The sequence below is a fragment of the Podarcis bocagei genome (assembly GCF_964188305.1).
Source record: "Podarcis bocagei genome assembly, chromosome: 14".
Taxonomy (NCBI): domain Eukaryota; kingdom Metazoa; phylum Chordata; class Lepidosauria; order Squamata; family Lacertidae; genus Podarcis; species Podarcis bocagei.
The window spans coordinates 8,600,288-8,615,252 of NC_138139.1; the positions used below are offsets into that span (position 1 = coordinate 8,600,288).

Below are 14,965 nucleotides of genomic sequence, written 5' to 3' on the forward strand. Positions count from 1 at the left end.
TTGTTCTCTTTATGAAATATATATCCTTCCTGTCTAGTTGCTCACAGAATTTAAATAGAATCCGCAAATAGTTCCTATCCACAAATTGGTGAGGCCCAGACCTTTCTGGTTCCCTGTAAGCAAACTACTGGTTCTCAGTCCACTATTGAGTGTTTACTCTCTGATGGTTATATACTGTGCAGTGCAAGGACTGGTTCATGCTGTAAAATATGTAGTCTGTTACTAAGAAATATGGAGAGGCAATATAGAATATCATAAATTATACATAACTTAATTCATTTATATAATTTGACACTCACTCTTGAATAACTTACTTTAATGTTTTTAGTTCCCAGTGCTGCACCCCAAAATCTAACTCTGGAAGTGCAAAACTCCAAGGTAAGATACTCTCAGTTTGTTTCTGTAGATATACTTGAAGAATAGAACTAGCCCAGATCCTCTAGCACTTGTTTTCCAAGGGGACTCTCCACATGACAATTTCCCATGTATTAGGTCAATTTACAAATTATGGTTTGGATGAACAAGCAAGCATGATGGTGTGCGCACATTATTATTCTTTTTGGCTTAGAACAAACCTTGGCTACAGTTTCTAGTTTGTTTGGAATGACACAAACCGTGCCTGGGTTTACAGAAAATTCTAAGCCAAACCATGGCTTAGTTCTTACTAGTACAGCAGCAGCAGGACCATGGGAAGAGTGAAGCAGATGTAATTTTCATAGTTTTACTTAGTGTTGTGTGTGAACCAGACCATAGATCTTTATTTTCCTGAGTTGCCTGTTTTTCTTAGCCCAAATGCTGAGCCTATGAGGAGTAACAATTTTTTTGTTTCTATGTATCAGCTGGCTCCTTTGGTCATCTACATTTTTTGAATGTTTTGGGCAAAATTTCAGTTTGCATGCTTAACACTGGAACAGGTATTGTCTAGTGTCTTCTATTCTATTCAGTGTGCAGCTGGTTAAGCAATTCTTTGCTTCAGAAACAGTGAATACAAGTATTTCCAATATTTCAGAGTATCTTTTGGAGATTATTTGGTATGGAAGAGAAATAAAATTCAGATTTGACATATACTAGTGCCTGCAAATTGTTCATGGTCTGCTACTTAATTCCTAAGATGTGAGGGTATAAAAATCAAATACTGTTCCCTGCAGTCTGAACTGCAGAGCTGCTTCGAGATACATCATTTTAATGCCTAAGGTGTTATGTAAGTTTGCACACAATATTGCAGATTACATATAAATTGTTTCCTGAACCAGTCTAATGGAGATTGATGAAGCATGAGAATTAGCATAGTTTAATGCAAAGAACATGATTTATACTGCCTTTTAACTTCCCACAGAGCATTATGATGCATTGGCAGCCCCCTCCTGCAGGAACACACAATGGGCAAATTACTGGCTATAAGATCCGTTACCGAAAAGTGACTCGCAAAAGCGATGTGACTGATATTGTTGGGACACAACTTTCACAGCTAATTGAAGGTGAGTAGGCATGCAATCTTCATCTAAAAGTAGAATCAGCTAATTACAGGTTTCTTTATTCTAAGCAAGGCTATTTAGCATGTGCTTTTCATAGTAAGGATGGGCAAGGAGATATTTTCTGAGATGTACATCCGCAGTACAATACCACTGATAAAGAGTATACTCTTTATCATTGGTATTGTATGTTGTCGTTGCTGCTACTGTTGTTGTTACTTTTAAAATCTCAGAAGAATCATAAACATGTAAACAACAATAACATAACTGTTGAAAGGGACATAGTTATAATATTATAAGCATACTATAACATTAACCGATTTTGGTAACTAAAACCACCACCATTTTGAAAAAACAACCACCAGTGATGCAGGATGGATACCAACTGGGATAAATGATGTGAGCACTGAACATGCCTTACTTGTAGGGTGTTAGATGATTCCCCATCCTGCAGCATCCTTTATTTGTGGGGTGGGGAATTGAATATATCCAAATTCTCTCCCACCTCCCTGGACCAGCTTTACCACACACCTGTCAGTCAGCTGATATTATAAAGAAGGAAGAAGCCGCTATGCTCACCAATCATGTTTGGATCTTTGGCTAGACCATCCTTCTTTGAACACCTGCTTTACGCACCAATCACTTAATAGGTACTGGAAGTGTGCCATCAGAGAGAGACTCCCTTTAACTGTTAAAGAGGATGTACGGTAAAAGGTTGCCTCAAATCAAGGATCAGGTATTAATTTTGTACTGCCTCATAAAAGGTGTGAACAGAGACTCATATAGTCACTTCCAAATCTCAGGTGGGGCTCTTTCGTAAACAAACCAACAAAACTGCAGAAGTAGCTTTGCCCTGTGGTTGGCTGTTGGGAAGCGCTGAGCAGATGGCTTGCAAAGCACCTTGTGCAGTGCTTCCAAAACACCAAGAGTTGACTGCATTTTATGGAAGGCCAAAAATAATCTAGGGAATAAAGCAAAAATGGGGAACCTCCAGCCCACATGTGTGATTAAGCCCACCTGTCCCCGCCATTTGACCCACTATGCTGTTTTTATCAAGTCTCTCCTATACCTGATGTCATATGTGGTATTAGGTGAGGAGCAAGTAAAAGTGGGCTTTGCAGGCACCACTGATTACCCTTGTCTTTTTGTTCTTGGTTGCCTTGCGGTAGTTTGTGTGTTTACTGTAGTTGGTTCATTTTGCCTTTTAAACTCGTTCCTTATTCATCTTGGGTATTAGTGGGTAGTTCCCACTTCTTCTCTTCAGCCCTGTCTTCCCAGACCCAGAAATGAGACCTAACTGAGCTAGGAATGTCCTTCTAACCTGTGCTATCCATATGCTGATGATGCCCAGCTCTATTTCTCCTTGTCATTGGAGTTTGGTGAGACTATGCAAGTTCTGGATTGGTGTCTGACCACTGATGAGTTGGATGTGGTCCTGGTTATGGAATACTTGTTTTTGTTGGTTACTATGTTATGTATTTTTGATTTTTTATATTGTAAATCGGCCAATGATCCTTTGCTGAAAGGTAGTATAGAAATTTAATTAATAATAGTAATAATACTCCTATAACTATCCATTTGGCACCAACTTTACTATTTTAGATGCCAAATTAAGTTTATTTTCCTGAGCATTTAATTAGTAATTAACCGTATTCGCCATTACTCAATTTTTAGTATTTTTTTTGTTCATTTGGATTTTATTGGTTGAATTGTTGTGAACCACGTTAAACTCTTGGTTATGGAGAGGCCAGATACAAATACTTCAAAGAAATAAATAGGCAAATGTGTTTTTAAAAGACACATAAATTAACTCCCATTTTTCAGAAGTGTAAAATGTTCCATTAAGTAATTTAGAAAGCCCCTTCTAACAAGACTTGTTTTAACCAGTTCAGTGAAGCTGAGCAGACCTCTGTGTCTAACCAACTTAGTCCCAGGGTATAGCACGAAGGCACATTCAGCCATCACATTCCTGAAGCTAAGCAGGTTTGAGTCTGGTCAATGCCTGGATGGTGACCACCCAGGAGCCACATATATGGCACCTTGAATTGCATGATGAAGAAAAGGTGGGATATAATAATATAAGTGCTCACATACATGGAGGAGTAGCATTATTTAAAATGATGGGAATCTGGTTTATTTAAGGCGGTTGATGATGATGTGAATGGGTTGGGTATCAAATCTTTATTTTTTACTTGGATTAAGTTCTCTTTGAAGAGGACATACAATGAGTTTCTATTCTGCAGATAAAATATGAGTAAACCCTCTGAAAACAAAGTCTTCCAATTTGCCATAAACAAGTAGCCCACATGCTCTTTTGCTGTTGCCTGACAGGGAAGGTCAATGTAATGTGTCAATCCTGTCACAAACTGACAGATAATCTGTGTCGATTGAATCAGTTGGAGTCCTACTGCAAGTATTGTTGATTTCCATGCATAGCCTCAGGTTATGCTTGAGTAGTCTTAAGAGGTGAAAGGCCAAATTGTAAAACACTTAGCTTCCTAGATCTGTGTCACAGTTGACCTAAATTATATCATCGAAAAAACAACTATATAGGATATTCATTTAGGCACTTACTTAGTTTCATTTTAATAAGCTATTTAACTATCAGGTTGGATGAATTGTTGATATTTTAATTGGAAGTAATGGCATCATATTCACTGTGGGAGTTATATTTTCACAATGCTGATTTTTTTAAAAAAAAATTTTTTGTATCAGGTCTGGAACGAGGAACAGAGTACAGCTTCCGGGTGGCTGCTTTAACAGTCAATGGTACAGGACTACCTACTGATTGGGTGTCAGCAGAAACATTTGAAAGTGATCTTGATGGTATGGATATAAAGATGCATCATTAATCTTACTATTAAAAATGTGTTTTAACAGTGCATGCCCAGGGAGAAATGTGGAGATTCCCCCCCCAACCTTTTGTCAGAAATGAAATGTATTTCATAGAGCATTGGGGGTGGGGTGGAGCAGGAAGAGAGAAGGGAACATATTGCTGTTGCTGAGAAAACTAGGCTGACATGCATTTTAATTTGATTGCAGCAGATTTATTTTTTTGTATATTTACTTATTTATTTATAGGCTTATATACCACATACTAAACAAAGTATCTAGGCAGTGCACATAGCACATCCAGAAAACGGCATAGGAATACTTAGTCAACATCTGGACAAACTATACACAATAGCCAATTGTTGAGCTATACATCAGAAAAACCCTGTGTAAAGAGAAGAGTCTTGATTTGGCATTTGAAGCAAAGTACTGATTGTGCCTGCATAATATTAACATGCATATGTTCCACAGCCTCATTTCAGACATACTAAACACTCATAGTATCAAGGCAAATATCAAGTGGCACCTTACCTATCCAGCTGAACATAACAATTGAGCAGGTATAAATGGTGCATGGCAATCCCTTGAGTAAGCTGGTTTCAAGCTGTTCAGGGCTTCATATATACCAACAGTTTTACCTTGAATTTGGCTCAATAGCCTATAGGCAGCCAGTGCAGAAAGTGGATGGAATTACACATCCCATTGAAAGTAATACAGAATGGACACACATCTATATTTGTATATGTCTGTTATCCATTTACCTTCCCACTGCAGAGGTACCTATTTATCTACTCGCACTGGTATGCTTTTGAACTACTAGGTTGGTAGAAGCTGGGACAGAGCAACAGGAGCTCACCCCATTGTGCATATTCTTATCTACCCACAATGCATTATTTTCAGTTCAACAACTGGAGGAAGACTGTTGGGAAAGTTTTGCACTGGTGAGCAATGAAGTTGCCAGTGCAGAATTACAAGACAGGCTGTTGTAGCACCTTAGCAAGTAGGGCTGTGTTCCACACTGCACTGATGGCTTTGTTTTCCTAAATGACATTTCACATTCACTACAGGATCTCTGACTGGGTTTGCTAACAGATGTGAAATATGTAAAAGACCATGGAGGGTTTCTGAAGGCCTTTTCAATTCCCCTCAAAATCAGTTTTTACCTGGAAAATATTGTACAATACACAGTGGGTACAGTACAATACAATACAATACAATACAATACAATACAATACAATACAATACAATACAATATACAGCTAGCACTATCTAGTGGCCACAACAGGGGTTTTGTGCTATTTTTTCTTGCTCTGTTGAATCCTTAAATATTCAAATTGTTGAAGAAGCCTAGGAACTCAATATTACTGCTTAACAAGCTAATAAAAAGCTTCACATTTAATGTTTAAAATAGTTAAATAATGTTCTTTCTTTATTATAGAATCTCGTGTTCCAGAAGTTCCAAGTTCCCTACATGTCCGTCCACTTGTAACTAGTATTGTTGTGAGCTGGACTCCACCTGAAAACCAGAACATTGTGGTCAGAGGTTATGCTATAGGGTATGGTGTGGGTAGCCCCCATGCACAGACCATCAAGGTGGATTATAAGCAACGATATTACACTATTGAGAATTTGGGTAAGGGAAATACAGTAATACTGATGACTACATTTTTCTTTGATATTTTTCTGAGTAAAAGTTTAAAGGCAATGCTGACCTGTATGTGTTGAGAGTACTGACTTTCTATCACCTAATTTTGCTGCCTCCGTCCACACTAAGGGTGTCCAAAAACAATAAAAAAGCAAATATATTATAGTGCATGTTTTTAGCATTGATTAGTTATGAGGCCAGAATTAATATAGCTAAGTTTATCTGGGTCTCTTTTATGTGTAAAGGGTTCACTCTGATTTTAAAAACAACTGTGGATGTATATTTTTCTAGAACAGCAGTTCACATACAATCTGAAAGAAATAAAATACTTTCATTTTATACTCTTGTGATTCATTTTTTTCAGTTGCCAAGTATGGCTGAAACTATTTTACCATCAATTGAAGAAATAACTAAGAATTTGTAGTATCAAATAATATTCTTTTTTCTTTTTCTTTAGATCCCAGCTCCCATTATGTAATAACTTTAAAAGCCTATAACAATGTTGGAGAAGGAATTCCGCTGTATGAGAGTGCAGTGACTAGGGCTTATACAGGTAAAAGATAATGCTTGCCTATTTTGTTGTAACTCAAAATGAGCAGCCTTGAATCTTGATATTGATGCTGCTTTAATGTATTACAGTTTGTGGTTTATTATTTTTATGTAAATAATATATTAAATCACAAACCATTTTACGTTTGGTCCAAGTACTTGGATTTACATTATAAGAGCTCCTGTCAAACTTTAATGTTGACCAATGCACAAATTATATGCATTTGTTTACATTGTTTTCATGCAATGTTTTAATGCAGAATTTCTCACTTTGCAATCTTCCAATCACAAATACATCCATACATGTATGCTTGTGCCTCTTGAACATTTGAAATGTGATGGGTATGTTGTCCACATTACTGCAGAAAACACCAATGGAACACTACCATCATGTATTGTGTGCACTTATTCTAACTCTCTCTAAAATACTTGTTATATTAAATAGGTATTCAGAATAATAAGTATCTAGAGTTAAACTGCTTATGAATATGCTGACTTTAGCTTTTAAGCAGAATAATCTAATAGCCCCTGTGATACTTTCCACCTGTGACTAATGTCAGTTTCTAGCATGTCGCTTGGCAGAATTCATCAAAAGAAAACTTTGGGCATTTTTCTGGATCCAAATGGAGGACATTCCTCTGATAGGGATGACACTTACCCCTGGTGGTGACAGTCAGGGTCCTACAAGGCCTTCTGCCTCCACTCCAGCGGGGAGAAGTAATCTCCCTCATCAGATTGGCACTGTCTGTGGTTGGTAAAGGTTTGGGCCTGATAAGTTCTCATGGAGTGTTTTTTTTCTTGTACTGTGGCCAGTTGGTCAAATTTCTGTAAAGCAGTTTCTGGCTGTGGCGGGGTAGAATGGAGTTTTTTGCTTATCCCACCAATAAACTAGCTAGGTCAGAATATCATTTTCAGAACAATCTTTGACTGCTCTTTCTCTGTGAACATTTGGAAGGGGCTGTGTTTTGCAGCCTCCTACTCTTGTCCGTCTGGGCTTTCCAGCTGACCATCCCCTGACGGATTGTCCGGTTTGGTCCCACCTTTTCTGTCAGGCATTCCAGCTATTGCCGCTAGCCAAATCACTCATTCTCTGCATAATTTTGGTGGCCTCAACCACATGCATTTTGAAGAGGTTCAGCAGTTGTTAATTGGGTCCCATTGATAAACTGTTTAGCCAAGGGTGCTCAGGAGTGGGGTTTTTCCCTTCTGTTTTTTTTGCCATTTAATTTTTTTCTGCCCCTTGTGCTGTATTCATATTTGGTGTTTTTTCCTCAGTTTTTGTAGAGGGTCTCCCACAGTATTGGGGCTGTTGGGCTCATTGCTCCCCTTCTCTTACTCTCAGCAGAGGCATTTTGGTGGGCACGTTTTCTCGTGGTGTAAGGGGCCCTGACCTTTTTTATTTCTTTAATGACTTCTCCAACCCCCCCCCCCCAGCAGTTGTACCCCTGCAGGAGTCTGCTGGGAGTGAACTTTTGGACTCTTGACATTTCTATCTGTGCAGGGTCTGGATCCAAGGCAATGGGTCGGGGGATCAGTTATTCACCAGCGGGAGCAGAGAGGGATGAGTGACATCAGATGCTCACCCATGCCTCGTGCCTTTCCCTCTGGAGAAGAGATTCCCAGATTCCCAATGTTTTCTTTGTTGATTGCATGTTTGAGTGGGCTTGTTTAAGCTGTGGGGGTCATATCTGCCCTGCCAGTTGATCTGGGGAGGGAGATGGTACCTCCCCCCCAGAGAGGAGGCAGAAGTTTGTCTAGGATCCTGCCTGTCACCACCAGGGAGGTGTCATTACTATCAGAGGAATGTCCTCATCTGGATTCACAAACAAAATCCAAGGTAAGAACTCCCTTTCTTGTTGCTCAACATGTTTCCTGGATCTTAAGTGTTTTGATATTGCTGTTCTGTGAATTACTGTGACCTTGAACACAAGCAGTTCCCCCCTCCCCACTAATACTGTCTGGAAGATTAGCTTGTCCCCATTTGATCCTAATTCTACCTTGTTCTTCCACCCTCTTTTTAGAGATGGGATGAAATAACGCTTTAATGCAGCTAACGCTGAGTATCTTAATTAGTAAACAGTTTCAAATGGATATTCAAATTTCGATTCAGTGATCTTTTACTTTTGTAGCAATCTTCTTAGGTGTTGAACTTTGCCTACTCTGCTTATGGCATGTGTTTTAGGGAGGAATCGAAATAATCACTGAAAACTTTTATGCTGGTCTTGTGTTGCCTATTAACTCTGGCTTTTCTCTCTTTTTCTCCATTTCTCACCTTTCATTTCATCGTATTACCCTGCATTTCCCCCTTTTGTTTCTATTCACATATAATGCCACCTTCTTTCTTTTTTTATTGTAATACCCTACTTTTACCCATCAATTCCCTAGACACTTCTGAGGTTGATTTATTTGTTGTTAATGCTCCGTACACTCCAGTGCCAGATCCCTCCCCCATGATGCCACCTGTGGGAGTTCAGGCTTCCATACTGAGCCATGACACCATTCGAATCACCTGGGCAGACAACTCTCTGCCAAAGAACCAGAAGGTCTCGGATGCCCGTTACTACACAGTACGCTGGAAGACGAACATTCCTGCAAACACGAAATACAAGGTAACCAAAAGGTGCAGTCCAAAGGTACTTGCCAAACCAAATTTAAAACTAACAAAAATTTCTGAACATATGTTTCTATGAGCTATCAAGATAAATGGAAAGTTGATTCCTAAATAATGGACAAAAATGGAAATTCAAAACTGCCTTAGAGAATATTTGTATTAATGCAATTAATATTGTGAGAATAGAGATATATGGATGAGATAATGCTAGAGACTGTTGTCATAGTCAGGATATTTAATAGAGAGTGTCTCATTTTGTGACCCTTTGATTTCTCTTAGACTGCAAATACCACCACTTTAAGCTTCTTAGTAACTGGCTTAAAACCAAACACTTTGTATGAGTTCTCGGTGATGGTGACTAAAGGCCGAAGATCAAGTACTTGGAGTATGACTGCACATGGAACGACTTTTGAATTAGGTGATATTGTTGAGCCATTTCTAAATTAGTTGACATACTTTTTTCATGCTATGCTAATTTTTGAGTATTGTTGAATTCTTTCTGGTGTGGGAAGATTCTTAAAGTTCTTTGAACTAAAGAGAGAATTTATATACAATGAAATAGGTCTATCATGTACAGAACCACAAAACATTTCATACATACAAATTATGTCTTAATAGTAGCTGCTAATAAATAACATGAAGGTTAATAATTAATGAGACTAGGGGAAATAATTTAATTATTGAGCAAGTAAGAGATCAGAAAAGCTCTGATCTGATCCTTGAAGCATCCATAAGTGCCAAGCTTCTTTCATTTTAATGTTATTTGCTAAAATAGAGATATTTGAAGTTTTGGCAGTTTCAGTAGTCAAATGGCATGATATGTGTCTGCACACATTCAAACCCATCTCTTCAGCATCTTGTCTGTTTATTTTCTTTATGATATTTCTCTTTTATTGTGGTTAGAAGTAAAAACACATGATTGCCTCGAAAAATAGAAAATGTTTTAAGGCATGCAAAAAAACTCTAGCTTCAGAGAAGATAACAACCCTGTGGAGTTTTGTTTCTTTTTTAAAATGTAAGAATTTCTATACCACCTTCATAGGACAGCTCACATAAAACTTCAGTCCATTCCTGTAAAAGTATAAACAATTCAAAATGAAGCACAGAGTAGCAGAACACTCCTTTAAAACTGAACTAAACCACTGAAGATAATTTAAAATCAGAAGCACTTTGCTTTATGCTCGGTCAAATTTTTATTAATAATGGATACAGAATAACTTAATTGTGTTATACCATTTTTTAAATTCTTGGTTCGATGCCAGAAGAAGTGCTTTGAAACTGCTCAACATCCAGTTTTGGGTAGCTGTCTTTTGTGCAAATCCCATTTGAAATGAGATTCGAGTCAAGAAAACTAAATCACACAACTTTAATTATACCTGAGAAAAGTAAAACTCAATATTTTTCATACTTTTTGAAATATTTGATTAAGTCCCTTAAAATTACAATAGTGTTTGAGTTTTATCAAATGCATATTTAACAAATCATTAAGGAGTGAGAACTTGAATTTTAATATATTCCCTCTAGAGGGTATTGATCCTCTATAAACACCACTCTTCCAGATGATTCATTGACATTCTTATGAATTCCAGTTGGAGAGAGGAGTTCACATTTAAGCTTCATACCTAGAGGTTTGCTGTTGGAGGGCATGGCAGGAAGGGTTGATGGTGAGGAGGGAGCTCACAGAAATCCTCTGAAGCATATGCTGCTCTTCCAAGATACTCCAAATAGAAAGAGTATTTTGAAATCCTTAGTATTGATGTTGCTTCTTCAGTAGAAAAAAATGTATCACTGCAAGTTAGTAGCTTATTTTTGTAGTTGAATATAGCAATCTTTGACAAAGAATGCTTAAAAGAATAAAACTGATACCACAATCTGTGTTTAATTTAAATATCATTATTGCAGTTCCAACTTCTCCCCCAAAGGATGTGACAGTAGTGAGCAAAGAAGGAAAACCCCGAACCATCATAGTCAACTGGCAGCCACCATCTGAAGCCAATGGCAAAATTACAGGTGAAATTTTATTTGGGACAGTTAGGTATATTTGTGCTGCCATTCAGGTTATGTATATAGGATGAAATCAAGATGAGGGGTTCTATGGAATGCAGATAGAGAGAATTGATAAGAAGAATGATCTGTTGTGACCTTGACGGAAGCGTACAATAGACGAACCTTCTTGTGTTTTGGTTCATTTCCCGCCCTTCCCCCTTTTTTTCCCTTCCTTCGCCGCCTTCTTTCCTTTTTCTTTTTTCTTTCCCATAATGGCTTATGTTCTATGCCATGTACTTTGTAGTTTTTTTAGCCTTTTCCATTATTATTATTATTAAGGATTTTTCTTTTGTAATTTTGGTTGTTTATATTTATCTGCATTTGTTTAAAGCAAAATAAAAGTTACTAAAAAATAAAGAAATCCTTTTAAAGGGTTGGAAACAATGATTAGAATGCTTAGTTATCTATGTTCTTTCAGTCTGAAGAAAATTGTGGTGTGTGTTTTTAATTAACTGCATACTGTTTTAATGTTCCAAGATGAAATGACTGAATTTTAACAATTAGGTCCATTTCCTCTTTATTTTATTTACTGTGTAAATAATATCAAGGTGCCAAATATTAATGAGAAGTGTATAAAATGGTATATTAAAGTATTGGAATCAAATTCAGGCTAGAAGCACATGCATGAAATGACTGGCTTAAGCAGAGTAGTTAGGGTGGGCTAGCAGATTCTTCCTTCGCTTCTAATCACCTCCATGCAACTGCATGCAGCAGCAGAAGAGAAAGACGAGAGGTCAGGTCAGGTTGGTTCTGAGCCAGTTCAACTATCTTCTTCGTGAATCCAGGGCTAGTGTCACTATACTTCCATGTGCTACTGACATACTTCACAGCAGCTTGAGGAAAGTGGTGCATCTGAGTCCCTCAAGCCTCTGAGGCTGAGGCAGGGCTTGAAGGAAATGGGTGGGGGATTTCACTTCTTTCCTTCTGTCCTACCCCAATACACAGTCTTTTGCACATGGCTCTACTATTAGTTCAGACCTACAGAATATTGCCAGCCCTGGCACATCCTACAGTGTCTGTCTTCACTTGAACTAATCAGGCTTGGAAATAGGGTAATACTGAATTTATATTCAGCATAATTATGTGAAAGGTCTGCCCTCTGGTGGAATACGTTTTAAGATTTACGTTATAAAGCTGAAACCCATCGCAAAAGGAGCTGAATGCACAATTTTCTGCTTATTCAATTTGTTCTAATTTTAAGCAGGAATGCTGCTGTTCTTTAAAAAATGGTCCAGTCATCAAATCATCCCCAAGCTAAGAAATCCCCACTTGTATCATTGTCCTGTGTCCCCAATAAGTAGTTTTATATGGGATTCTCTTCAAAACTTAAGAACTTTAGTGAGATTTTCTGTTCTTTTTCAGTCCCACTTTCAGGATGTGGGGTGGCCCAGAGAGTCCTTCCTTTTTGTATGTCATGATTATGGAACATATTTGTATTTATGATTTTTCCTGGGAAAGAGTTATGTAGCTTGATGTGTCTCACTAAACCGACTGGGCTGTAACATTAAAATAGCTTTCCTTGCTGCTAAATGATTCTTTATTTTTAACAAAATATTTCCTTTACTCAAACCATCTAAGCTGCTTCCTGTTACAAACATGGCAGGAGAGAGTAGTGGGCAGCACAAAACAGAGTAGTGAAGGGAGAGAAAGAGAGAAAGGCCTTAAGCAATGATTTGGCAATAGTAATTAATTTTGTGAATAATAACCCAGCATGTTTCAAAGTGCATTCTCAGGGGCAAATGATCTACATGTGACTTGTTCCACTATGCATAAACAACAACCCAATTAACTCAAAAATATATTTTCTGAGTGTGGATTGTTTTCTGCAATTTTTCTTTAGCTATGTAAGTCATTTTCTTATGTGAATAGTGAGTGAGGGATTTCAATTTCAAGCATACCATCTAGTGGAGCTGTTTGGAACTTTCACAACTCACAAAAATTATCAGTTAGTATCTGTAGGAACTGGCCTTCTGTGGAAAATCTGGAAGTCTGATACCAAACCAATAGAACAATCCATATTCCTTTACAGTCAATTTGGATTATCCCCAAAGGTTTATGAAGTGTAGTATTTTAGCTGTGTAGCAGTTCCTTAGCATTTACTAATTGCTTTCTCAATTAGTGATTTCCCTTCTATGGTAGCTGTAAGCCCTGTTCAGTCATTCTTAACCACGTATATGTGATTACCATTGCACAAGAAGCAAAAAAAGAAACGCGTCTGCAGACATCTCACTTTCTTACACAGCTGTTGGCGTACCTGTAGGCCCCCTCATGTGTCAGAGGCTGAATGTCTGTGGCAGGGAACCTTTTCTCCTTTTAAGAGTCCCCACATGATTTAGAACCTGGAATATTGGGGTTCCAAATTGCACAGGAAGTCTACTCATTGTCAGCAGGCTCTTCATTGCAGAAATTCATCCCACAACACATGGTGGCTGCAGGAATGGTGGCATGTAGGAGGAAGGGGCTCCAAAGAACCCCCCCCCCCCCAGTGCAATACAGTGGTGGTACTCAAGATGCTGCAGGGGAAGAATTGTATGAATAGGGGTGTAATAAACTAATCAGTTGCTTCTCTGTCTTCATTGAGAAAGAATTACAAGGACACTTAAGAAGTATGGGTTTGTCTAGTTGTTTCAAGTATCTGTTCATTATCTCTAACGTTCTCAAATAGCTTAGAGCCCTTGGGAACGTGTCTTCATAATTCATCATCTGTATTTTGTTTATTGTGCAGGATACATCATTTACTATAGTACAGATGTCAACGCCGAAATACACGATTGGGTCATTGAGCCAGTAGTGGGAAATAGATTGACCCACCAGATTCAAGAGTTAACACTTGACACAGCATATTATTTCAAAATTCAGGCCCGTAACTCCAAAGGCATGGGTCCTATGTCAGAGGCGGTGCAGTTCAGAACACCTAAAGGTAGGTTGATCTTGTTAACTGAATACGTTCTCTGGGAGCACAAACGGGAAATGCAGACAAATGTTTAAATGCATTTTTCATGGGGGGGGGGGGCTGTCTGGTTCAATGAATCAGCCTATCAGCCTGAAAGTGTAAATGTTCCAGTTGTTGTCATTCGTTGTGTCTTGTGAATGGGACAGTATTTTTGAGTACACAGTTTACTGTATGTTCCCACCTATAGAAGAGTTGTTTGAATATATACTGTATGGTGCAAATGAGTTCATTGCAAATGTCTGGATGATCGTAAGGGTCTCCTACTTGGGGAGGTATGCTATCAAACTGCTCATTTGAACATTTCCAATATTCATATGGGATATGAGCATTTCTCATTGTAATTTATGAACAAGAGCTGAATAGGCGTGGTGTGGGGAGGGTCTTCTATAAAGTAAGCTGTAGTAGTAGCAATTATTTAATTTCCCATTTATAGAGATTGCTACTTCTGTGCCAGTGAAATTTTTGTCACTCCTTTAGATTTAGTTATCTCTCTCTTGTTTGCTTCTTCCCTGTGCTTGTCCTGGTAGCTGAATCTTCAGATAAAATGTCTAATGATCAAGGTAAACCAATGGGCATATTTTTTGTGTCATTTCCTTTCATGCAAGTGCTATTGTCTTTCTTCTAACAGTATTTCAACTGTTAAATGCCAAAAAACAAGCTCTTGTAGAATTTAAAGTTTGAAATGCTGTAAATACTTTTTTGCATAGTGTGTTTGGAATGTAATCTCTTTCGTTAGGTAGTGCAAGGTGGATGCATCCATGATTGGCACCATGTATTCAAATGCATGCTCAAAGCAGCTGCGCCCCATGTACATAATTTGAGTGGTGAGCCCAGTATGAAAACACACACACGCATCT

General features: G+C 38.1%; 1 protein-coding gene and 1 long non-coding RNA gene across 9 annotated transcripts in view; both read left to right on the forward strand.

The window, feature by feature from the left end:
- LOC308572846 overlaps positions 1–14,965 on the forward strand; it is a 198,965-nt gene that overhangs the window by 132,496 nt on the left and 51,504 nt on the right. The window lies entirely within an intron of this gene.
- Positions 1–14,965, forward strand: part of NEO1 (neogenin 1) — a 108,505-nt gene that overhangs the window by 71,068 nt on the left and 22,472 nt on the right. For 5 of the 8 annotated variants that reach the window (XM_081169185.1, XM_081169186.1, XM_081169181.1 and 2 more), the window contains exons 12-21: positions 329–378; positions 1,337–1,478; positions 4,188–4,298; positions 5,743–5,937; positions 6,407–6,502; positions 8,884–9,107; positions 9,389–9,527; positions 11,012–11,119; positions 13,881–14,075; positions 14,636–14,668. In XM_081169185.1, coding sequence (XP_081025311.1) covers positions 329–378; positions 1,337–1,478; positions 4,188–4,298; positions 5,743–5,937; positions 6,407–6,502; positions 8,884–9,107; positions 9,389–9,527; positions 11,012–11,119; positions 13,881–14,075; positions 14,636–14,668 — 1,293 coding nt within the window. The remainder of the gene's footprint in view (positions 1–328; positions 379–1,336; positions 1,479–4,187; positions 4,299–5,742; positions 5,938–6,406; positions 6,503–8,883; positions 9,108–9,388; positions 9,528–11,011; positions 11,120–13,880; positions 14,076–14,635; positions 14,669–14,965) is intronic. The other 3 variants (XM_081169180.1, XM_081169184.1, XM_081169182.1) reach the window with 2 other exon arrangements.